The sequence below is a fragment of the Rhineura floridana genome, chromosome 10, assembly GCF_030035675.1.
Source record: "Rhineura floridana isolate rRhiFlo1 chromosome 10, rRhiFlo1.hap2, whole genome shotgun sequence".
Classification (NCBI taxonomy): domain Eukaryota; kingdom Metazoa; phylum Chordata; class Lepidosauria; order Squamata; family Rhineuridae; genus Rhineura; species Rhineura floridana.
The window spans coordinates 91,635,790-91,661,373 of NC_084489.1; the positions used below are offsets into that span (position 1 = coordinate 91,635,790).

Here is a 25,584-nt window from a genome sequence, read left to right on the forward strand (position 1 = left end):
GGCCAGGAGGGGCTCCCCGTGGTCGGCTGGCTGCCCCTTCTGCACGTGTGAACACGCTGCTCTGTCTTCGCATGTTCCGCCTCCAGAGAGACCCACCTGCCTTGTTCGCAGGCTCCTGACGGGGCTGTGTCGGCCACCGAGGGAGCCTCTCTTGGGTACCGCGCCCTGCCCGTTGCCTGGCAACACGGCCTCTGTTGCCTGGGAGACGCGCCCCGGAAGATGCCTGCTGGCGGTTCTCCATTCCCAGCCAACGCCTCGGCGGGGCAGGACCGGACAGCGGCGGGCGGGCACGGGAGGGGACTCTCGCTCAGAGTCGAATATGCCGGGAGGAGGATAAGTGACTTCCTGTGTGGAAGGGGGGTACAGTCTATCTGGTGTCATCGTTTCCCGAGATTACGTGGAGGGGGTAGCCTCGCCGCCAGGCCTTTCTCGCGCCCTCCTCTGGTCCTTCCCGTCTCCGATGGATGGGGGAGAGGACAGTTCCTTCCCATCGCTTCCCTCGGTGGCGGGGCTGCCTAGGGGGTCCCGGGGGATGCGGCCTGAAAGCGGCGAAGGGAGAGGCGCGGCGGGAAGTCATTGTGTGACCCGTGGCGGTCAGACGGAGCGCCCGGCTACGTGGGTCAATCCTGCGCTGCGCGGAGAGGCTGCCACCGGGGACGCAAAACGGGACGGCGGGCGGCGCTTGGGCGCCGCCGCCGGGGCCAGGAGATCGCTCACTCGCTCGCTGGTTCGCTCGCCTGCCTTCCCGCGCCCCCTTCGGCTCATCCCTCGTCTCCTCTTCTGTACGCCGCGAGGCGAGGCGCCCAGACTCCTTTCGTCTTATCAGCGCAGGAATTCGGCAGCTCCTGTGGGCCGTCGCGGGATCCCTGTAGGGTCCCCCTCCCCAGTCGGCCGGCAGCGCTATTAGAAGTGTGAGCGGAGCGCCCAGCAGGGCTCGGAGGAAAGAAAGACGGCGAGAGAGTTGGAGGAGAAGGCAGAGGAGGAAAACGAAAGAGCCGGCGGGCGGTCGAACGGGCAACACGGCAGGCATCGAGTGGGACAGCAAGCAGGGGCGGGGGCTGGGGCGGGACAGACAGACAGACAGAAGAGAAGTGGCGGCGAGGAGGGGAGGCGGAGCAGAGCCGAGCCGACCCCGATGGCCGCGGAGGAAGTCACTGGTGGAGCGCGAAAGGCGACGAAAAGCAAACTTTTCGAGTTTCTGGTCCATGGGGTGGTGAGTGGAGAAAGTTTGTGATCTGCCTTGCGGGGAAGAAGGAAGGCCGGCCTGGCGAGAAGCGGGCAGCCCAAGTCCGCGCTCATGTGTAGGGAGGAAGGGGGGTCCACGCCCCCCGCACGTGCACGCGGGGGGCACGGCCTGATGCCTGGAAGCAGGTGCGCGCAGCGGACCACACTGGGTCGGTTAAGCGCCACTTTGGCGAGCGCGGGCGGTGGGCGGGCGCCAGCGATGTGCCCGGCCCTTGTCTCCTCCAGGCGGGCTTTGCTCGATCCAAACGGAAGGCGCAACCGCAGTGCCAGACTCTGGCGCTCCTCCGTCGCCTTGCTAGGCGCGAGGAGGAATGCCGGCTGGCGCAGCGGCTCGCCAGCACTATTGTCCCAAGTCACTTCTCCTGGGCAGCCGGCGCTCCTTTTTCGGAAAGGGGCAGGCGAGCGTGAGGCTGCTGAGGAGCAAGATGCCTTCGGGGTCCGCCCGTGTCGGGAGGAGGAAGGTGGCACGCTCCACATATCTAACAAGAGCACCACTTGGGTCGCCCCCTCCCGGCATTTCAGGCCTTCGCAGTTGCTGGCCTGTCTGCTGGCATCCAGAACGTACCCCTGGGTGAGCTCCTCGTGGCACCCTTTGCTCTCAGCAGCTGTGACCTGAAGGGGCCTGGCAGGGATGTGAAGCTCTCCGCATTGCCTACTGACTTACCACCAAGCCAGCCTTGGCTGCTCTGGCTCTCAGGCAACCTCTGAACACTTCCCTTGACCTGAAAGCACCCCGGGAGCTCAGTTTCATGCGCAGCAGGAGAGTGGCCCTCCTCAAAAGAGCCTGGCTGCTGCTACAGGCCAAAGGACGCCAGCTGCTCCAGCATCCTGCTCTCACAGTGGCAACCAGAGGCCTGCTAAGGAAAGCCCACAAGCAGCTCTCCCCTCCTGTGGCCCCCCACCAACTGGTATCAGTTAGACTCACACTGTCTCTGATATGGGGGGGGCTGTAGCACACAGCCACAATGGCTAGAATCCACGGATAGCCTTGTCCTCTATGGATGTGTTTAATCCCCTTCTAATAATATTAATAATAATAATAATAATTTAATTTTTGTGTCGCCTATCTGGCCGAAGTCACTCTAGGCGACGTACACAATTAAATTCCAGTAAAATTACAATTTAAAATACAGAGCAAATACAATACAGCATCATAAAACAGTGTATAAACAACGGGCATTCAGTAATATTGATAAAGATTAGCCCACCCCGGAGGTCCCGAAGGCCTGTTCAAAAAGCCAGGTTTTTAATGCTCGGCGAAATGCATCCAGGGAGGGGGCATGTCAAAGATCGAACGGGAGGGAGTTCCAGAGAGTGGGGGCCGCCACTGAGAATGCCCTCTCCCTAGTTTCCACCAACCTAGCTGTCCAGGTTGTCATCACTGCCTCTTGAGGGAGCAACGTCAGAGTTCATGAGTGGGCAGACGTCCCACCTAAATTAGGCTGCTAAAATGACAAAAGCTCCGCAGGGGTGGGCTTTTGTGCGAAGGACTCCGTTCAGTTCTGGTACCAAGAACAAATTCCCTCAGCTTAGAATGTGTTCATGTTCTATTGTTTAAATTCTCCCCAACTGCCTTTTGCTCCTGGTTCTTGTTTGTAGATCTTAGGGTTCTAGTAAAAATCCCAAGTAGACTGATGCCCCAAACTTGAATAGCTTAACTAACTGCTGTGTGAGTTGTCTGTCCTGAAACTTCCACCTTTCACCTTAAATGGGCTTGTTTTATTATAACATTTAATTATGGATGTTTTAAAAGTTTTGATGGAATTGTTTTATTGTGTATTTTAATTATATATGTAATTTATAATAGTTTTTTTTTATTTTGAACCACTTAGAAGCCATTTTGGCATGTAAGCAGTATGTAAATTAATACAATTCATTGGCTGGCTCACTGGGTTCTAGGATTATAATGAAAGAGGGAGAAAAACACCTTTCTCCACACCAGGCATATTTTTATACACGTCTGCAATGTTATCAGAATACAAGAAGAGTCTCCGGGCCAGTGGCCCGTCTAGTCCAGCATCCTGTTCTCACAGCAGCCAACCAGGTTTGTTATCACCTTTATCTCCCCCCTTTCCTCCAAGGAGCTCAAGGTGGCATATATGGTTTTCTTCCTTCTCCATTTTATCTTCACAACAATCCTGTGAGGTAGATTAGGCTGAGAGACTGTGACTGGCCCACGGTCACCCAGCAAGCTTCATGGTTGAGTGGGGATTTGAACCCTGACCTCCATGGTCCTAGTCCAACACCACAGTGGCTCTCAATTGCTCTCAGTTGCCTATGGGAAGCCTGAAAGAAGGATCTGACCGCAAGAGCACCCTCCCCTCCTGCAGTTTCCAGCAACTGGTATTCAGAAGCATGGTGCCTCTAGTTATGGAGGCAGAGCACAGCCATCATGAGCAGGAGCGATTGATAGCCCTATCCTCCATGAATTTGTCTAATCCTCTTTTAAAGACCTCCAAGTTGGTGGCCATCAGTGCCTCCTACGGGAGCGAGTTCCGTAGGCTAACTCTGCGCTGTGTGAAGATTAAGTCCTTTCTTTTGCTTGTCCTGCGTCTTCCAACGTTCAGCTTCATTGGATGTCCATGAGTTCTAGTGTTATGCGAGAGCGAGAAAAGCTTCTCTCTATCTACTCCATGCCATGTTTATTTTAGACACTTCTAACTTGCTTTTTCTCTAAACTAAAAAGCCCCAAATGTTGTCCCCTCAAGGAAGTTTCAGCGAGCCTTTCTGTAGCCTTTTTGCTACAGAACTTGGGACCCTCCTGTAGACCCAAGGTTCTAGATGGAGATTTCCAGTCCTGAGCTCTCTTCTGGGATTCAAAAGTGTTGCTGGGCCCTGGAGCAGCAGGTGTGGGACGGTGTCAGTATTGTGACCTGTGGTGCTTCTGGTGGATTCCCTGTGGGGGTGAACATTCCTGACGGAAGAAGCCATCAGATGAAGAGAGCTGCCCAGTGATGGGATGCTGGTCTTTTGTGGATGACGTCAGTCTCTGGCTGGTCAGTCCTGAGGCTTGTCGGCGCATCACATGGGTTTGTGGAGAGTCTTAACCAACCAGAGCAGCAGTTGGTTTGTGGAGTTCCTGATCATCCTTTGTGGCAAGAGGTCTTCCTCTAAAGACACATGCCAGAAAAGTCAGTCTACCTGCCGGCAGAGAAATCCTGTCCTCCACTGTGGGCATTACAGACATCACCTTCAGTTTCTTTGTGGCCTCTAGAATGAAAAGGGTGCTGAGGCATCCAGTCATTTACTGAGATGGAAATGAAATGCGTTGATCATCCAAAAGGCAAAAACTCTCTCAGGGCAACTCAGGATGGTCATTGGATTCAACACTGGAAAATGTTGAAATGGTTGCCCTCCTCCCAGCCCCTTGCCTTAAGCCTGGATGCTGCGCATCACCTCCACCCCTTCAGTCCCTCCTCCAGATCCCACAGTTTGCTTGCCTTTGGTCCATCCCCAGGTCCTGCTCGGCTTTGGCTGCTCCCCAGGCATACAGCCACAGGAACCTGCCCACAGGTCCTTCCGGTGCTGCTTGGCTCCCTCCCTCCCTCCTTGCTTGGCCTTCCCCATCTCCCACTCTCCTCAGATTCTTCCTCCCGGTTGCTCTAGAATCTCCCAGCACTTGCACCAATGCAGTTTTGGGAAGAGGAGACTCTAGAGCTGTCTCTGAAGGACCTGGGACAATTGGATTCTGCTGAACAGAAGGGTGAATTTGTTATTTCATCATATTTTAAAATTCTAGTTGGGTGTGTCCTAATCTTTAATGGCTGGAGTAACTTAGGTAGCAGTGGTGAGTTTAATGAAAATGTTGTTAGTTGAACCGGGGGGGAGGATCCTCGCTGGATCGTCACCTTGTAGTGGTGAGTGGGCTTGCGTGTTCCAATGAACCCTGTGAGTGATGCCGTTGGGAGAGGAACCAAACAAAGAACAATCCAAGAAAGAACTCAATGGCAGAACAGGCGGAGAATAACAATGTGTATGTTACAACGGCTGTGAAGGCAGATGAAGGCTGCAGCAGATAAAAGACTTCCAATCGTCGTGGTATCCATGCCATTGGATCAAAGCCTTTTTCTGTCAAGATTGTGTGTTGATCGTCGTGCACCAATCGCCCCACATAAAACAAATTCACGCACAGGCGTCTTCCAACCAAACTAAACCAAAAGTCTCATGGTGATCAGCGAATGGTGACGGGGGCAGGACTGTGAAATCCAGAAGCCCCTAGTCATGGACCAGCACATGGGCGGTGGATACAGACTCAGTTGTCCTGGCTCAAGGACTGAGGCAGTTGAGTAGTTCAGCAGATATATCCACAACTGAGCAGTCCTATTCAGGATCCACTCTGCTCACCGCGTATGGGGAGGGGGCTAGAAAAGGTGCCCTAAACATAGTCTGCCTCTTCTCTCTCCCTGACTGGATTACTGCATCCAGTGGGGTCACCACTTAGCGGTCGCAAAAGACAATTGAACTTTGGAATGTGGAATACACAGACATTGCTGGACAATACAGATAGTGAACATCCTGAACGCAGGACTGCCATCATCGTGAGGGAGTTGAGACGTTTTGATATTGACATAGCAGCACTCCAAGAAACTCGAAGAGCAGGAGAAGGACAACTGAAGGAAGAAAAAGGTGGTTACACCTTCTTCTGGAAAGGACTGCCAGAACAAGAACGACGAATACATGGAGTAGGCTTTGCTATTAAAAATAATCTTGTGAAGCTCTTATCAGAAGTTCCTATTAATGAACGACTCTCAACTCCAGTTAAAACTTGCCCAAACCAGCAGGCAGCTATTTATTGTAAGTGCTTACGCACCAACATTAGATGCTGATGAAGACATCAAGGAAAATTTTATAACCAGCTGGACACAATCTTATCAGAGATACCTAAGGAGGATAAAATTATCCTCTTGGGCAATTTCAATGCAAGAGTTGGGTGTGATTTCAATGTATGGCCAGAAACCATTGGGAAAGAAGGAGTTGGCAATAGCAACCTGAATGGAATTCTACTTCTGACTGAATGTGCAGAGCATAATCTTATTACAAGCACACTCTTTTGCCAGAAAAATAAATTTAAAACATCATGGAAGCACGCTTGGTCAAAACACTGACATCTCCTGGATTACATAATTGTCCGTGCCAGAGATTGTCGTGATGTACTCCTCACTAGGGCCATGACGAGTGCTGATGACTGCTGGACAGATCACCGATTAATTTGATCCACTATGGCCATTAATATTGTTCCTCAACATAGGCTCCAAGGAAGAACACCAAGGCATAAAATGAACATCCATGCCCTTCAAGATCCTATTAAGCGAGCCTGCTTTCAAACAACTCTCAAGAAACATCTACCTACGAAACTCCCTTAAAATGTTGAGGAACACTGGATTAAACTGAAAACATCCATTATTGCAGCATGTGAACAAACTATTGGATACCAAACTAAGAAACATCAGGGTTTGATGAGAATGATAGTAAGATTGAACATATCATTGACAAGAAAACAAAAGCCTTCCAGATATGGCAGAAAAACATTAACTGTGTTGCTAAGAAAAAAAGCTATGCCAGTGCACAGGCTGAGGTCCAAAGAAGAACTAGAGAACTTAAGAATGCCTGGTGGATAAAGAAAGCTCAAGAAATCGAGCACTTTGCAGATGCTCATGATTCACGGGGCTTTTTTAATGCCACAAAGGCCGTCTATGGACCAACAAATCATGGTGCAAATCCCTTATGTTCAATGGATGGTACCAAACTTCTTAAGGATAAAGAGTCTATTGCACTGCGTTGGAAAGAGCTTTACCATGACCTCCTTAATCTTAACTCTGTTGTGGCTGGTGAGGTCTTCTCACAAATTCCACAACAACAAACTAGAGATGAGCTTGCAGTATCCCCTAATTTGGTTGAAGTCAGTAAAGCCATCAATCAAATGAAGAACAATGAAGCTAGTGTACCTGATGGGATTCCTGCTGAAGTCTTTAATGAAGGTAGGCCTGAACTTACACAACAACTTCATAAGCTCATCGAAAAAATCTGGATGAGGGAGGAGATCCCGGAAGACTTTAGGGATGCCATAATCATCACCCTTTTAAAGAAGGGTGATAGAACAGATTGTGGGAACTATCGAGGTATCTCTCTTCTTGCTACCTCAGGTAAAATCCTTGCAAGAATCCTTGCAAATTGCTTCTTACCGATCTCAGAGGATGTCCTCCCAGAATCTCAAAATGGTTTCTGCCCTTCCAGAGGGACAGTGGACATGATCTTCACTGCACGACAGCTTCAAGAAAAATACCGGGAGCAGAATCAACCTTTATATATGGCGTTTATTGATCTGACTAAGGCCTTTGATACTGTGAATCGAACCGCTCTCTGGACCATCCTTCTGAAAACTGGATGCCCTGATAAATTTGTGAATATTTTGTGACTCCTGCATGACAACATGACAGCAACAGTTTTGGATAACAATGGCTTTCAGTGTGATCCATTCAGAGTCAGATCAGGTGTAAAACAGGGACACATCATTGCTCCTACCTTATTTGCTATCTTCATTGCTATGATTCTACACCTTATTGAGGGGAAACTTCCTACTGGTGTGGATATCATATATCAAACAGATGGAAAGCTTTTTAATCTCAGTAGGCTGAAAGCAAAAAGTAAGGTAATGTCAACCTCTGTCGTAGAACAATATGCAGATGATAATGTAGTTTCCGCACATTCAGAGAAAGATCTTCAAACTATTCTAAATGTCTTTGCAGAAGCATATGGAAAACTTGGGCTCTCAATATTAAAAAATACCAAAGTGCTTCATCAACAGGTGCGAACTAGTCCCTCTGTAGCATCATCAATCCAGCTTAATGGTGTGATGCTGGAGAACATTGTTCACTTCTCCTATCTTGGCAGCCATATTTCTGTAAAAGCTGACATCGATGCTGAAATTCAACATCGTCTGAGCCCTGCAAGTTCCTCATTCTTCCGAATGAAGCGTAGAGTGTTCGAGGATCGGGATATTCGCAGGGAGACCAAAATGCTTATTTACAAAGCCATTGTAGTACCAACCTTACTGTACGCCTGTGAGTCATGGACCATCTATAAATGCCACTCCCAACTTCTTGAAAAATTCCACCAACACTGCGTCCGGAAAATTCTGCAAATTACTTGGGAAGATAGGCAGACTAATGTTAGCGTATTGGAAGAAGCAAAGACCACCAGTGCTCAAACAATGATCCTTCAACATCAACTTCGCTGGACTGGCCATGTTGTTCGAATGCCTGATCACCGTCTTCCAAAGCAGCTACTCTACTCCCAACTTAAGGATGGAAAACAGAATATCGGTGGACAGCAGAAGAGGTTTAAAAATGTTCTTCCAGCGAATCTAAAAAAATGTAACATGAACATTGAGAACTGGGAAGTCCTGGCCCATGAATGTCCCAAATGGAGGTTGGCTATTATCAAAGGTGCTGTGGACTTCGAAGAAGCACGAATACAGGGCGAATGGGATAAACGAGCCAAGCAGAAGGCACATCAAACAAATACTCATTGCAACCATCTTCCATCTGGAAACCTATGTCCTCACTGTGGGAGGCTGTGTAGATCCAGAATTGGCCTCCACAGTCACTTACGGACCCACTGCTAAAGACCTTATCTTGGAAGACAATCTTACCCAGCCACGAGTGATTGCCAATGAATGAATGAATGAGTTGAACCAACATGTGTAGAAAAGCACCTTCATTATGTTGCTGTCCTATGGCCTCTCTCCACACTGGTGGACTGAGGGCTGCTCTTTTGATGCTCAAGACTTTTTAACAAACATGGATTCCCATGCTTGTAGAGCCTCTGCTGTATGTTTGGCCTTACAGATGTATTTATTTATTTATTTTATTTGTATCCCGCCCTTCCTCCCAGCAGGAGCCCAGGGTGGCAAATAAAGCACTAAAACACTTTAAAACATCATAAAAACAGATCTTAAAATACATTAAAACAAGCAACATTAAAAACATTTAAAAACAACTTTAAAAAGGGTTAAAAACATTATTAAAAAACATATAACCAATTCTGACACAGATGCAGACCGGGATAGATCTCAACTTAAAAGGCTTGTTGAAAGAGGAAAGTACAGATAGGTATCTGAAACCCCTCTAGCGAGAGAGAACAGCTTGGGGTGAGGATTTGCAGTGAAAAGGATACCTTCCTCCCACTTCACCCCAAACTGCCACCTCCTGGAGCTGCTTTGCCTTACCACAAGCATCTCTTGAGTTTTGTTGTGTTGTTGTTATGTGTCTCCAAGTCGACTCCCTATGAATCGGCGACTTCCAAGAGCATCTCTCATGAACCACCCTGTTCAGATCCTGTAAGTTCAGGTCTGTGGCTTCCTTTATGGAATCAATCCATCTCTTGTTTGGCCTTCCTCTTTTTCTACTCCCTTCTCTTTTTCCCAGCATTATTATCTTTTCTAATGAATCATGTCTTCTCATAATGTGTCCAAAGTATGATAACCTCATTTTCATAATATTAGCTTCTAGTGATAGTTCTGGTTTAATTTGCTCTAACACCCAATTATTTGTCTTTTTCGCAGTCCATGGTATGCGCAAAGCTCTCCTCCAACACCACATTTCAAATGAGTTGATTTTTCTCTTACCCGCTTTTTTCACTGTCCAGCTTTCACATCCATACATAGAGATCGGGAATACCATGGTCTGAATGATCCTGACTTTAGTGTTCAGTGATACATCTTTGCATTTGAGGACCTTTTCTAGTTCTCTCATAGCTGCCCTCCCCCGTCCTAGCCTTCTTCTGATTTCTTGACTATTGTCTCCATTTTGGTTAATGACTGTGTCAAGGTATTGATAATCCTTGACAAGTTCAATGTCCTCATTGTCAACTCTTGAGAGGTTTTGCTATACACCTTTGTATGTAATGTGTAGTTGTTCTACCACAATTCAAAGTTACTCAGTTGTTTATGCAAGGGGGAAAATCCATGCCAAGGAAGCCAAAATACTGTGCTGAGAACAGAGATATGAGTTGATGGTTTGCTGCTGCACTGCATAATGATTCTGCTTCCAAAACACCAATTTTGTAATCCCTTGGCAAGGAACTAAAGACTATAGTGGCATATGTAGGTCACCGGGGCAGTGAGACAGGGTGGTGGACTGTCAGAAGAGAAGGGTCCTATTAGGGGAGTAATTGGGAGGGGAGGGGGACCAGAGAAGGGCCTTGAGGCCTGTCAGCTGGACAGAGCCTCCAGAAGACTCCTTAATTTCTGACCTACCGTCAAATACTCTCCACATGCTTTCTTTAAGAGAACTATGAAATGAAAGCAGGGGATATTGAAATATTAGTCTTGTGCAACAGACTCAACTCAGCACTATCTCTGTACAAAAGATGCAGCTTTCATTGAGTCCAATATGGTGCCTAAACCAAGCCCTTTACAGAAAACTGTTGGCCATCTAGTGTTTCAGCAAACATGTCTCCAAACATCAACTCAGTGTATGAAAGGCTTCAGCAGTGGCAAGAAATTTTAAGGAAGGTGTAAGCCACACTGAAAGGATTTAGTTAGATTAGGGCATTTTGTTCATTTGAAATACTTACCTGACACAAATTTTGTGTTTCTGGATGCCCCATCTCTGAAAGGGCAGGGAATGATGCAGGATGGGTGAGCAAAATGGTCATGAGTGTAGCAAAAGACAGGCAGAAAAAGCGAGGGCATGGCAAAACGGAGGAATTACAGGGTGGTGGTGAAGGATGATGTAGGGAACAGGAAGGAGCCTTGAAGGGCTTGATCATCAACTTTGTCCCTACTTGTCGGCTTTCCAGGGGGGTCATCTTGTCAGGTCATGCTTGGATACAAAGTGCTAGACCCAATGGACCCAAATCTGACTCTGCAAGGCAGTCCAAAAACGTTACTCCTCCTGTCTCTGGAGATCAACAGCATTTAAAGAACACAGTAGACTCTCTCTAACAACAACAACAATAAATCTGTGTTCAGAAGTTATTGTTAATGGGCAATAGCATAGTTGGGTTCAAAAGAGATCATGATGGGGGGGGGGTGCGGCACACACTTCTAGGGTGTGAGAGGCTTGTTCTGGCAGCAGTTTGTGTGAAAAGGATCTAGGTATCCTTATGGGTCACAAACTGAACATGAGTTCCTGCTGCTGCTAAAAAAAATGGATGCAATTAACGGAAGCAAAGTGTGACCAGGTGACAAGTAATGATAGTTCCACTCTATTCTGTCCTGGGTGAGTCACAGGTGGAGTACTGTATCCAGTTCTGAGCTTCACATTGTGTACAGAAGAGAATAACTAGGCTGGTGAAGGCTCCAGAAACCGTCCTTTGAGGAATGGTTGATAGAGCTGCACCCCTAACAACCCAGCTTTTGCTATGTTAGCTTACACCTGAGAGGAAGCTCTGGTTTGGCCTGGAGAAGTTGAAAGAGAGCCTCTGTTACAGGGACTTAGCTAGACCCCTTTGCAAGCAAACTGATTTGCAACACCTCCTGGTAAATACCTTGATTGCTGTCTCCTGTACTGTAAATCTCTGACATCTCCCTAATGTGCAATGACAATAAATGAAAGAACATTGCACTCCTCCTAGAAGTGCTAAGCCCAGATATGGTCACCTAAATGTCATTCTTTCCTCTCCCCACAATTACTAACCAAGTAGTTTCAGAATGCTAGACTAGACGGAGCTTTGGCTTGATCCAGCTGCAGGCTCTCCTTGTGCTTAGAGTGGAGGAGAGAAGATTAAGAGCTGACATGATTCCGCATTTCAAGTATCTGAAGGGCTTTTAGTCATGACGAAGATGGAGCTAGGCTTGTTCCCTGTTGCTTCAGAGGGCAGGACTAAGCTCAGTGGGTGCAACTACTGGAAGGAGATTTCTGGTAGACCATCCTTACGGTATAGGCTGTTTGACAGTGGGAATGGGCTGCCTTTGGAAGGGACAGGTTGTTTTGTGTTGGAGATATCTCAGCAGAGGCCGGATGGGGCAACTGTCAGGGATGGTCCAGCTGCATCCTGCATTGCAGACCAGGGCTAGATGATCTCCACAATCTAGACCCTCTTAGAGCTTAGACCCTCCAGATCTCTGACTAGAATATCACTCAGGTGCCTTGGACATGGACTGCCTTCAAGTTGATTCCGACTTACAATGACCCTATGAATAGGGTTTTCATGGTAAGCAGTATTCAGAGGGGGTTTCCCATTGCCTTTCTCTGAGGCTGACAGTGACTGGCCCAAGGTCACCCAGTGAGCTTCATGGCTGTGTGGGGATTTGAACCCTGGTCTCCCAGGTTGAAGTCCAACACCTTAACCACTACACCACACTGGCTCACCAGGTGCCTTAACCACTGGTAAAAATTCACGTGGTTCAGATGGCTGTCTTGTCTGCTTGAGATGTCTTGGGTCATTATCCCTGGCTTTCCACCTCTTCGCCTAACCCCCCCCCCAATCCCTTCCACTTTCTCAGTCTTTTCTGGCAGCAAAGTTGGCAAAAGCACCTTCAAGATGCTTCTGTGCCCTTACAGTCAGGAGAACCCCTTTGTGGCTTTTGTTTCTGGCATCTTCATACAACAGCCCTGGGGCTTAATAAAGCAAATCTCAAATGGTAAAATTGAAGGGGGGATTTTCAGTGGATGCTGAAAAGTCTTACTTAAGAGCTAAGCTGCAAGAAGGTCTGCAGTGATTTAATTTCTAGAGTTTATTGACCAGTCTTTGGTGTGACTGACAGGCAGCAGCTGAGTCTCTGTGGGAAGCAGCCTGAACGGCAGACTGACAGCAACAGGCAGCTCTAAATGCGACACAAGCTTGCAGGGTCAGTGGCTGCCGGTGGTGGAGATGTTTGGCTGGCTGGAGTGGGCTTTGCTTCCCTCCAGGCTCTGCCCTGGTGCTGGGATTGTGGCTGCAACAGGTGTGCTCCATTGAAAGGGAGCTCTGTCTCTTTCCCAGGGTGGATCAAGCTCCTGCCCCAATCCCTCCCTCTCTCCAGCATTATGGTGGGGTGGGGAGGAGGGTGGCTTTGCTTATTTATTTATTAATTCAATTTATATCCTCCCCTTCCTCCTGAAGGATCCCAGGGTGGCAGAAACATCAAATAAAACATGTTAAAATGCTAAAAACAGGTAAAAACATATCAACCAGTGATCTTAGTTTGCCAGGAACTGTGTGCATCAGCCATCAAATGCCTGGCTATACTGGGCTGTTTCTATCTTTCTTCTGAAAATCTTTGAGGGAGACCAATGCACCTCATTGGGAAGGGCGTGCCACAAACAGGGACCACCACTGAAAAGGCCCTGTCACGGGTAATCACCAGCTGGGCAGCTCCCAGTGGTGGCAACATCAGGCAGGCCTCCCTTACCAACTGCAGGGTCCAAGATTGCTTATAAGGGGGAATGCACGGTTTTAGGTAATGGGGCCCGAAGCCATGTAGGGCTTTATATGTTAGTACTAACACCTTGAATTCCTGCATTGAGCAGGGGGTTAGACTTGATGGCCTTATAGGCCCCTTCCAACTCTACTCTTCTATGATTCTATGAATTGGGCCCCCCAGCTCCCTGGCAGCCAGTGCAATGCTTCCAGGACCAATGGCACATGCTGCTATTGGGCTGCCCACTTACCGTCCTAGTAGCTACATTCTGCATTAGCTGCAGCCTCTGGACCATATTCAAAAACAACCCCACATGCAGCACATTACAGTGGGAGATCACCAGAGCATGGACAACTGAGTCCAGGCTGTCTTGATCTAGGAATGGCTGTAGCTGGGCAAACACACTCCTAAATACCACTTCCAACAAACAGCGCTTTACAGCAAGCTAGCAGAAAAGACTGCCCCAGGGTGCTTGCAATCTAAAGATGGATAGAGCAGAATGGTGAGGGACAGGAGAGGCATGAGCCACAAGAGATGGCTGTGGGCAACTGTCTTTATGTGAACTGTCCCTTCACCATGTCTGGGGATGAGGACAGCAGGGTCATGCCACAGCCTTCATGCAAAGATGGGATATGGCAGGAGGGAGAGAGAGGTGGTACCATGGAGGCTCTTCTAGGAGAACGTCCCAGGCACGAGAGGCAGCTCTGGAGGATGGAGCAAGTTTCTCCAGGGAGTTTGAGACAATTGGGCAGCAGAGAGCCACAGGCAGGGCTGGCACCAGAGATGAAGGCAGAGAGGGAAGAATGTGGCGAACCACATTCTTGAACCAAAGTTTTGTGCTGTCTCTTCTGGGTCCCTACAGTTCTCTGCCTCCACCCCCTGCCACCCCCTGGGTCCACTTTAAGTGCTCATCAGCCTGCCCAGGCACCTGTTTCCTGCACCTGCCTTTTCCCTGTGTGTACCTATCACAGCCTGCCCTTTGACAGCCAAACGGTGGGTGAGGCTGGTGTTGGTAGATGGAGAGGAGGGGAAGGGCTTCCTGACTAATGATTCTGCATGATTCTGGTTTATCCAGCTGCTAGTTTTGCTGGAGGCTTCTGTTCTCTAAAGGCCAGGCTCACTGCTCCCTTCTTCCTTCTGGGAAAACACTTTCAAGGTGGATCAAATGAAAGTAAAAACAGAGTAATGGACATTTTAAAATATGCACATTGAGATTAAAAAGAGAGAAAATAGCAGCCCAAACCCAAATACTTAGTGCTGTGCCACACCAGCCGGTTCCACTGCTCAAGGCTACATGTGCCTATCAGAGTAAAGTTTTCCTGCCCCCACCTAAAGTTATAGAGGAGCAAGAATGTTGGGGGGGGGCTCTTATTTTGAAGGAAGGTGTCCACAATTGCTTCACCACCAGAGAAAGTCCTGCTCTGTTGGGCTGTTGCAGATCACACTTCTTGTCTGGGGCAAGAAGAGAGCGAAGGCAGCCCTCCAGTGGAGACCAGGAGCAGGCCAGGAAGGAGTGGGGTGCGGGTCCCTGCACCTTGAAGCACAGCCAAAGGCAACCTGGCAGCCAGTGTAGGGAAAGAGGAATTGCCATTGTTGTTATTTAATTACTTTTATGTCACATCTTTTGCCCAAGCAGCTCAAGGCAGCATACCTGTTTCTCTCCCATTTTATCCTCAGAACAACCCTGTAGGGTTGGTGAGGCTGTGATAGTGATTAGTGTAAGATGTCCCAGTAAGTTTAATGGCTGAGTACTCTGTGCTGTCTCATCCAGCTCTTGTTAGTAAGCAAGCTGCTCCCTGATATCCACACCAATGGAAGGCTCTGCACAGTTTTCAGAAGCTGCCCCATGTAAAGTGACCTGCTGCAATGAATGATGGCATGGAAGGAGAGGAGAGAGAGGGGCACATTGCTTTGCAGAGGCTTGGCAGGTGAACATGTGCCAGATGTTGGTGGGTGGGTGGGTGTCTTTGGGCCTGTTGCTTGCTCCAGTCCTCAATTCCATAACTGGAAAATTCTTCAACTGTAAAAATTCCCCTTGGGGGAATGTTAAGTACAGTCAACATAAGAAATATTGAGCATTTTGTGCACAGATTAGTCTCATTGCATGGATGTGTCTGGAGGAGGGGTTTGGATTTGTTAGGCACTGGGGAACATTTTGGGACCAGCTTGGCCTATACAAAAGGGATGGGCTCCACTTGAACTGGGATGGAACCAGACTGCTGGCATCTAAAATCATGGCAGAGCATCTTTTAAACTGATTGCTTGGGGAAAGATGACAGGAATTGAGGAGGATCTGGTTCAGAACAAATCTTCCCCATGGGATAAAAGCATTAAATGATGAAAGTTTAAATGGATAAGGCCTAGAACTAGGCATTGTGAGTGCAGGGGCACAAGAAAGCAATCCAGAGGCCAACGTATAAGCTGCAAATACACTGGAAGAGAGACATTGTATACAGGTGTTCATACACTAATGCTGGAAGCCTCTTAGCTGAGATGGGAGGACTGGAGTGCTGGGTCTTAGAGGACAGCATGGATATAGTGAGCATAATGGAAACCTGGTGGAACAGAGAGAACGAGTGGGACCCAGTTATCCCCGGATATAAATGGTATCGGAAGGACAGGGAAGGATGTACGGGAGGTGGTGGGCATTGAGTCCAGCAAGCTAGAAATCCCCAAAGGGCCAGATTCGTCCACAGGATCATCATGGGTGGTGATAATGGACCCCAAGAGTAATATATTAGTAGTGGGGACATTCTGTCTCCCCCTGATCAAGAGGCTCAGGGAGATCTTGAGATTTAAAATTAAACCAAAGAAGCATCCAAACTAGAAAAATATAGTAGCAATGGGTGACTTCAGCTACCCTGACATAGACTGTCTACCTATGCATTTTAGTGATGACAAAGAGGTAAAATTTCAAGATACCGGAAAGAACTGTGCCCTAGAACAGTTGGTCATGGAACCGACCAGAGGGGCAAAGACCCTGAACTTAATCTTAAGTGGCACCCAGGATCTGGTGCAAGATGTAAGTGTTGTTGAACCAATGGGAAGCAGTGACCATAGTGCTATTAAATTAAACATGTCAATGGTTAGTTGCCAAGAAAACCTAGCATGGTCACATTTGACTTCAAAAGAGGAACTTTCCCCAGAAATGAGGGGATTCAGCACATGGGAAGATGCCTTATACTGTATCAGACCATTGGTCCATCTAGTTCAGTATTGCCTACACTGACTGGCAGCAATGGCTCTCCTGGGTTTCAGGCAGGAGTCTCTCCCAGTCCTACCTGGAGATGCCACCAGGGTTGAACCTGGGCCCTTCTGCATGCAAAGCAGGCGCTCTGCCACTGAGCTATGGCTCTTTATAGACTGGGTGAAAAGGAAGTGGAAAGGCTCAGTCAGGAGGGTCAGAGCTCCCTAACGCTTGGCTGTTGTTTAAAAATACAATATTAGAAGTTTGACTGAAGTATATACCACAGATTAGGAATGGTAACACCAGGGCTAGAAGGATGCCAGTGTGGTTCACTAGCAGAGTCAAAATGGACAGCTCAATGAAGATGTTGACCCGGTGTGCAGGGTCCATGCTAGGGAAAAGGATTGAAAATAAAATTGCCGCCTTCATAATGTCATTATACAAATCTAATATTTATTTATTTTCTTCTATTAAATTTATATCCTGCCCTTCATCCAAAACAAGCCCAGGATGGCAAACAAGTGGTAAAACAATAAAAACATCTTAAAAACATCTTTGAAACATCTTAAAAACAATTCCAGTACATATGCAGACTGAGATAATCTGGGATAATGTATGGTGCAATTGTATTTGGAATACTAGTTTTTGTCACCTTACCTCAAAAACTGTTGATATTGTAGAGCTGGAAAAGTTTCAAAAAAGAGCAACCAGAATGATCTAGGGGTTAGACCAACTCCCCTATGAGCATTTTTAGTTGATAGTAAAGGCAAATCACAGGTGACATGACAGAAGTTTATAAAATCATGCATGGGAAAGTACATAGAGAAAAGTTTTTCTCCCTCTCTCATAACACTAGAACCCATGGGCATCCAATGAATGTTGGAAGATTCAGGACAGACACAGGTGAGTACTTGTTCACATAGCACATAATCACACTGTGGAATTCACTCCAACAAGGGGCAGTAATGGTCACTCACTTGGATGGCTTTAAAAGAAAGACCAATTCATGGAGGATAAGGCTATCAGTGGCTACTAGCCAGGATGGGTCTGCTCTGCCTCCACAGTCTGAGTCAGAATGCCTCTGAAAACTAGCTGCTAGGAATTGCAAGTGGGGAGAGTGCTGTTGTGCTCAGATCCTGGTTGTGGGCTTCCCTTAGGGGAGTTTCTAGTAGATGGAGCAGATGACCCTGTTGAAGCCCTTGTCACGCTGTGGAACAACTAGACGCATCAGGCTCTCAACACGGTTGAGTCTGGCACTGTGGAGCCCAGTTGCACCTGGGTGTATCAGTGAACCAAGGGTAATGAAACAGGCTGGGTGATGGCTAGAGTGAAAGTGGTGAAATATGTGCTGTGAGGCTGATTGGGCACAAGTAAAACGTAACTGTGCCTAATGTGTGGCAGTGAGGGTGGTGAAGAAGACCCACTTCTCTGTCTCCATCACATCCTCAAGTAGGTGTCCAGTGGAGCTTTTTCATATTGTCTGTGGTCTGTTAACATCAACTCCAGGAAATGGAATTTTAGATCATTTGGAAGCCTATTGAGAATTGTTTGCAAGTCACTTTGAGGGTAAAGTTGCTTGCCTCTGTAGTGGTCTTGATGCCTCATCTGCATATATTGTAGTCCCCAGTGAGGTGTCTGGTGCAATGTCTGCTGCAACTTCTTGGGATCAGTTTCAGTTGATGTGTTCTGATGATGTGGACAAGGTGCTTGCAACAATGCAGCCAGCAATGTGTTCTCTCAATCCTTGGTGTATTAAAGCTTGCCGAGGGGGTATGACTGAGTGGATCCAGGGTGTGGTCAATGTGTATTTGCAGGAGGGAGTGGTCTCAGCCACCTTGAAAGAGGTGGTGATCTGACCACTCCTGAAAAAGCCCACCCTGGACCCACTGATTTGTGATGACTACCACACAGTCACAAATGCCATCTTTTTAGGGAAAATGATTGAGAGGGTTGTTGTGCAGCAATTGCAAGTACTCTTGGATGAAACAGATTCTCTTGACCCCTTCCAATCTGGGTCCAGGCCTGATTATGGGACTGAATTGGCCTTGGTTGCCCTGATGGCTGACCTTTGTTGTGAGAAGGAGAGGGAGTGCAGCCCTGTTATTCTTACTTGATCTATCAGAAGCTTTTGATACCATTGACCATGGTCTTCTTCTGAGCTGACTTGGTGTGATTGGTATTAGAGGCACCGTGTTATAGTACTTTCAGAAAATGGCATTTGGTAATTTTCTTTTGGCTCCCTGGCAGTTGGCCTGTGGGGTGTCGCAGGGTACTATCTTGGCCCCAGTATTGTTCAACATCTATATGAAGCCCTTGGGAGCGGCCATCAGGAGATTTGGGGGGAGGTGTCAGCAGTACTCTGACAATACCCAGCTCTATTCCTCTATAACATCTGAATCAGGAAAGGTCATGCAAGCCCTGCACCAGTGCCTGGTCTTGGTAGTGGGCTTGATGAAGGCCAATAAACTGACTCTGAATCCTAGTAGGATGGAGGTGCTGTGGGTTTGTGATTCCTGAGTTTGCATAATTGGTCAGTTGCCTGCTTTGGATGGGGTTGTACTCCCTCTGAAAGAGCAGGTTCATAGTTTGGGGGTGCTCCTGATTCCATCTCTGTCAGGCGACCTTGGTGGCTAGGAGTACATTTTACCACCTTTGGCTGGTAAGACAGCTGCAGCTGTTTCCGGACCAGGAAAGCCTGACCACTGTTGCCCATGCACTGATAACCTCCAGGCTGAATGATGATGATGATGATTTATTAAATTTATATCCCACACTTCCTCCCAGTAGGAGCCCAGGGTGGCAAAAAAAACCACTCTAAAAATCATAAAAACAGACATTAAAATATATTAAAACAGCTTTGTAAAAAAGCTTTAAAAACATCATTAAAAGCAGTTTCAACACAGATGCAGACTAGGATGAGGAGTCGACTTGAAAGGCTTGTTGAAAGAAGAAGATCTTCAGTAGGCGCTGAAAAGACAACAGAGATGGCACCTGTCTAATTTTTAAGGGTAGGGAGTTCCACAGGGTAGGTCCCGCTACACTAAAGGTCTGCTTCCTGTGTTGTGCAGAACAGACCTGCTGATAAGATGGTATCTGCAGGAGGCCCTCACCTGCAGAGCACAGTGATCGACTGGGTATATAAGGGGTAAGATGATCTTTCAGGTATCCTGGTTCCAAGCTGTATAGGGCTTTGTACACCCAGACTACGGACCTGCTCTTTCAGAGGGAGTACGACCCCATCCAAAGCAGGCAACTGACCAATTATCCGAACTTGGGAACCACCAACCTAGTCAATGACAGAAATGGCTTTTCTAAAGAAAGCATAATGTCATCAGTATATAAACTGATTTTCAATTGATGTACACCAACTTCCATGCTGAATACAGAAGGAGCAGATTTTTTATTTTTATTTTATTTATTTGATTTGTTAGACGCTAATCTGGCTGACTTCCCAGCCACTCTGAGCAACGTACAATACAGCATATAACACATCAAAATATCAGAAACATGAAAAAACTGTAACAGTATAACAATAACAATAAACAATATAATTAAACAATGTCATAGAACCAAGTTCAGAATACAGTATCAGGGTGCCTCGCTTGTGTCAATCCCAAGGGTGCGCCTTCAGATAAAAAGTTCACGGTGCGAGTCTTCCTGCACCTAGCGTAAGAGCAACATAAGTGGTACTCCATTCACGAGGCCAAAAGTGGCACTCCCTCTTGGTCTTAGCGTCCAGCATCCAACAGCTTCAGCGGGGGCGGGGGGGCAGATGAACAGTCTCTCGAGGTTGTAGACCAACCGAGATGCTCTCCCCGAAAAAGCCGAAGCTGAAAGCGGAAGCCGAAAGTGGAGGCGCTGGGGTGCAGGTGCAGCTGATACCGGGACGAAGCGAGTGCAAGCCAAGTGGTAAAACAACGGCAATGGCAGCTGCAAGGACCCTCCCCAGCCTTCAGAGGCCTCCAAGAGGTCGCCGAAGCTGAGCGACGGCGTCTCCACATCTGGGGCCCACGGGAACCCAGCTGGGACCCAGTGGTCAACCCACAGGGGAAGGAGGCGCCCCTCTGCTGAACTCCAAGACGGGGCCGCAGCGTCAGACCCACCAAGTGACCGCAGTCCCTCCTCGACTCCAACTCTGGCCCAACATCGTTCACTGACAAAAGCGGCCTGGCGTGGGAGAGGTTGCTGGGCAGCGCCTCTGAATCACACCGATAGCTTACAACAGCGGTGTCCAGGTCCAGTATGAAAAGGGCAGCGGATGTCATAACAGGGGGGGACTCCCCCATACCTCCAGTCTGTTGTAGCCTCTAACAGAGGGGGAATTTCCCAGGAAAACCCCCATAAAGGCCGTTGTTAATGGGACCGCATCGCCCGTAGATGTTAACCGTGCCACCATTTTCCCTTTCCCCTTAGGGTGCAATCCTGTGCACGTTGACATGGAAGCAAGTCTCATTGAACCCAGCAGGCTTTATTTCAGAGTGGTCATGCATACTTGAGGTTCTCAAATTTTCTACCTCCACAGCCCACTTGAGGTGACTGAAATTCATTTCCCTGTCACCTATGCCTTCTGATGAAGTGTGTTTCTAAACACCAGTTGCTGAAAACCACAGGATGAAGAGTGCTGTGGTACTCAAGTCCTGATTGTAGGCTTCCCACAGGCATCTGAGTGGCCACTGTGAAAACAGACTACTAGTCTAGATGAGATTGAATTGGTATGGCTAGCGGCTCAATTACTAAGGCAAATTAGAGTAGAGATAATGGGCATCTCTGTGTGATGCCTTGCTGCAGTATCAGTTCATCTGTCAACTGTCCATTGATCTGGAGTTTTGCTGTTGGAGTTTGATGTATAGTTTTAACCATGTTTTAATTTTGATGGAGAAATTCATGGCTGTTAATATTTCAAAAAGATATGGCCATTCAACTCCATCAAAGGCTTTTGTGGCATCCAAAATACCAAAAATCATAGGATTTTTGCTGATCTTAGCCTTATTTATAATATTAATTGCTCTCCTATACGGTATACTGATTTCTTTCCTTGATGAGTCCCATCTGATCTGGACTTATGTAATCAGTAATGATTTTATTAGTCCTTCTTGCCATTATTCTCACCAATATCTTATAATCTGCATTAAGAAGAGATAGAGGTATGTATGAATCCATTTTGGCCATGTTCCTCCCTTCCTTTGGAATCAAAACTACCCTTGCTTTATTCCATGAATCTGGAATTTTACCCCTTTCAGCACAATAACTGAACAATTCTTTTAATTTAGATACCAGGGTATTTTTGTAAGTTTGATATATATCAGTTCCAAAACCATCTTGATCAGGGGCTTTATTATTTTTTGCTCCTTGGATAGCTTTGAATAGCCCCATAGTCGTAATTGGTCTGTTTAATTTGTTGTTGTGTGCTTGAGATATTTTTGGTATGTTGAGAGTTTTTAAGAAGCGTAATATCTCTTCTCTGCAGATTCTGAGAACTATAAAGCAACTTGTAATACTTAAAGAATGCTTCTGTTAGTTCTTCAAAATTGCTTGTCATTTGTCCTGTATATAATTCTACAATTGGTATCATGGGCTGAACTTTTTTTTTTGCGCTAATTGCCATGACAGTAATTTGTCCTGTTTTGCTCCTTTCTCAAAATAAGTTTGCTTAAAAAAAAGCGAACGCTACCTCCATCTTTTTTGTGTCTAACATAACCCCTCTCTGTCTAGCCACTAATAATTGATAATAATTTTGAACTGATTGGCTTTGTTTGTGTTGTTCTTCCAGTTCCTTGACTTCCCTTATCATATTATTTTGCTTTGTCTGAACCTTTTATGTTTTCCAAAAATAATACTATTTCTCCTCTAAGTACAACTTTAAATGCCAACTATAATATGATCAAATCATTAACACTATCCTGATTGGTTTGAAAATACTCATCACTTTGTCTGTGTATCTGATTCTTAACCTCTTCCTCCTATAATATTATTGGATCAAAATGCCAAATTTCTCCCGATGCCCTCCACTCCACTTTACCATAACTGGTGAGTGATCAGACAATCGTTCTGTTTCTGTTTTGACCTTTAATGAGCCAGCAGATAGTGCTGGGCATAAACACATGTAATTGATAAATATATATAATCGATCTGTTGTAACCTTACTCCCCTGCTGCCAGGAGCCTGTATGAATGTCCCCTCCCTGCTCTCCTGGGACAGACTCTCACCTGCGCAGGCTGTCCTCTCTGGTGGGGCCATGGACAGGCGCTTTCTGGGCGGCTCCTTTTGCTACCACCTCTTCACAGAGGCAGGAACAAGTACTCACCTGTGCCTTTCTCTCCTTTTCTCTCTGTCCAGCGTCCTGGGATGCCATCAGGTGCTCGCATGCCCCATCAGGGGGCTCCAATGGGTCCCCCAGGCCCCCCCTATGTTGGGAGCCCTTCTGTGCGCCCCGGGATGCCCCAGGCCGTGATGGAGCCAACGCGCAAGCGGGCAGCCCCACAGCAGGCCCCGCAGCAGGCAGCCCAGCAGCAGCAGGCGGCAGCAACAGCTCAGAACCGCCCCAGGAGGTGAGTGCTGGGGTGAGGTGGCGTGTCTAGAAACCTCCCTTCTCCTTTCCTCAGGTGCATGGGGGTGGGGACAGATGTGCAGAGCTTGGAAGTAACTAGTTACAAGTAACAAATTACTTATAATTCATTACTTTTTTGAGTAACAAGTGGGTAATTCCTTTACATTTTGATTGTAATAGAACTAGGAGTAATTTTACTACTTTTGTGGAGTAATTGTAACGTTTCCAGAATTACTTTTGGGCATTACTTGGGGGGGGGAGCAGGGGAAGTCTTCTGCTCCTCTGATTTGTGGATGAAAATCATTTGCCTCAAACTGGGCTTCTGTGCAGCATCGCTCTTTCCTCATGCTCTGTGGATGGGCAGGAGGCGACGAGGGAGGAGGCAGAGACTGAGACGGGGTGGAGTGGAGAAAACAATTATTTAAAAAAATGGATAGTGGGGGTGAAGAATGGAGTGGAGGGGAAAAGGATCCAGAGGTCAAGAACATGGATAAAGGAGGAGAAGGAGGCAGCAGCAGAATGGAGATAAAGAACTGTGGAGGGTGAAAGATGACAATGTGTGTGTATATGAATACTGTGTTTGCACTTGGCACACAAAGTCGCCTCCACTGTGTGTGTGTGTGTGAATACTGTGTTTGCAGTTGGCACACAAAGTGGCCTCCACCACCCTCTCTGGCTACTGTGCTGCGTTTACAGTATTTTAACTTTTTTGCATCTCGGGAAAATGTTTGCTTGAGTGAGTGTCCCTTAGTTTGTGGCAGGGCAGGGTCTGGGAGGTGGTTAAGTGAGAGAGATTTTGCTGGCTGGCTGAGTGGAGGGGGTTGCACTTAGCTTGGCGTGCAAAGATCTGAGTAGTGGCCTCAGCCTCCCTCCCCACCACCCTTACCAGCAGAGAGACCACCATTGCTATCTTATGAATAAAAATAATTATTCTACTACCTCTGTATGTGTTTGTTTATTTTTAATGTTGTTTTAGGCTCATTAGATGTGCAGCAGCCAACGCCAGCACCTTGTAGGCGTGTTTTTTTAAGTAACTGAAATGTAATTGTAGTGATTACTTTGGAGGAAAAGTAAAGTAATCAGTTACTTTCAGAGCAATTGTAATTGTAACGGTAATTACTACTTTTTTGGGCCATGCAACTGTAACTGTAATTTATTACTTTTAAAAAGTAATCTTCCAAGCTCTGCAGATGTGGCAACCTTGAAGGCCCTCAGTTCCTTCCTGGTGCTTGAGGATGCCTTTGCTGTGCCATCTCTTTGGTGCCAAATATTTGTGCTCTCATCTTCATGCGCTGTGTGTGTGTGCATGCGAGAGAGGGGGGGAAATAGGGGGTTGGTGCTCAAATTCCTCACTGCTTCACCTGTGCTTTCTGAAACCAATTCAGTTTTTTGCTCCATTTTCAGCTGAGATAGCCAGTCCCAAGAGAATGCAAACTCTCTTTCCATCTCAGTGTCTCCATCACAGCATCCATTCAGGAGCAGAGCTCCCTTTCCCCAACTGCTCTCTCAAATAAGGAGTAGAAACACACTTTCAGTTCTGCTGGCTCCAGGGCATCTCCACCTCTCTCTTCTGAAAACGGGAGCACAGACGCTAGTCAGACCCTGTTCCTTTTTTACTGGAAAACCTGGTGGGAGCGGCTTGAGGGTTTTTTGTTTTTTTAATTCTGCTTCAGAGAGATTTTGCAGCTGATGAGTAGATCAACACATTCCCCCTCCAGGTGTGGCCAATGGAAATGCTGTGCTGTAGGCGACCAGTCTGCTCCCAGCCAAGCTCTATGCAGTTCTGGATGCTGCACTGAAGAAGGTGAACAGGCCCTCTAGTGGCCAATGGGGAGTTTGGCTGGATAGTTTCCATTTCCACAGCCGGCTCCCCCCCCCCCCGCAAGTGCCCCAAATGCCAATGCCTTGGTAGATTTTGTTTGGAAAAGTCTATGTGCCCCTCCTTCCCACTTAGAGAGGCTTGCAAAAGAGCCCCTGATAATTTAACTGTAAGGATTTGGGATACTTACAGGCTTGTGTCTCAGGGAACCTGGGCACCTCCAGCATTTGTTTTGTCTCTTCTAGTGGCTACGGGGCCAGCTATGAAAGCTTATTCTGGCCTCTGTGCCTCTGAAAGGTGTTGGAAGTGGGGCAAGAGCAACTCCTGTTTGGGTTCTTTTGTTTTCATCCCAGAAGGAAGACAGAGTGAGGTCCTCCAGCTGGCTAGGCTTGCCTACCTTTTCCTGTGCTGTTCTCTGCCTGACTTCCTTCCGTTGTAAA

The 25,584-nt window shown here is 47.3% G+C and overlaps 1 protein-coding gene across 7 annotated transcripts in view; it reads left to right on the forward strand.

Moving 5' to 3' along the window:
- The window catches only part of SMARCD3 (SWI/SNF related, matrix associated, actin dependent regulator of chromatin, subfamily d, member 3), an 81,460-nt gene that overhangs the window by 26,034 nt on the left and 29,842 nt on the right, over positions 1-25,584 (forward strand). For 5 of the 7 annotated variants that reach the window (XM_061586563.1, XM_061586565.1, XM_061586564.1 and 2 more), the window contains one exon: positions 23,115-23,326. In XM_061586563.1, the coding sequence (XP_061442547.1) occupies positions 23,124-23,326 (203 nt within the window). In that variant the 5' untranslated portion in view covers positions 23,115-23,123. Of the gene's footprint in view, positions 1-821; positions 1,214-23,114; positions 23,327-25,584 lie in introns of those variants that run through there. The other 2 variants (XM_061586561.1, XM_061586567.1) reach the window with 2 other exon arrangements.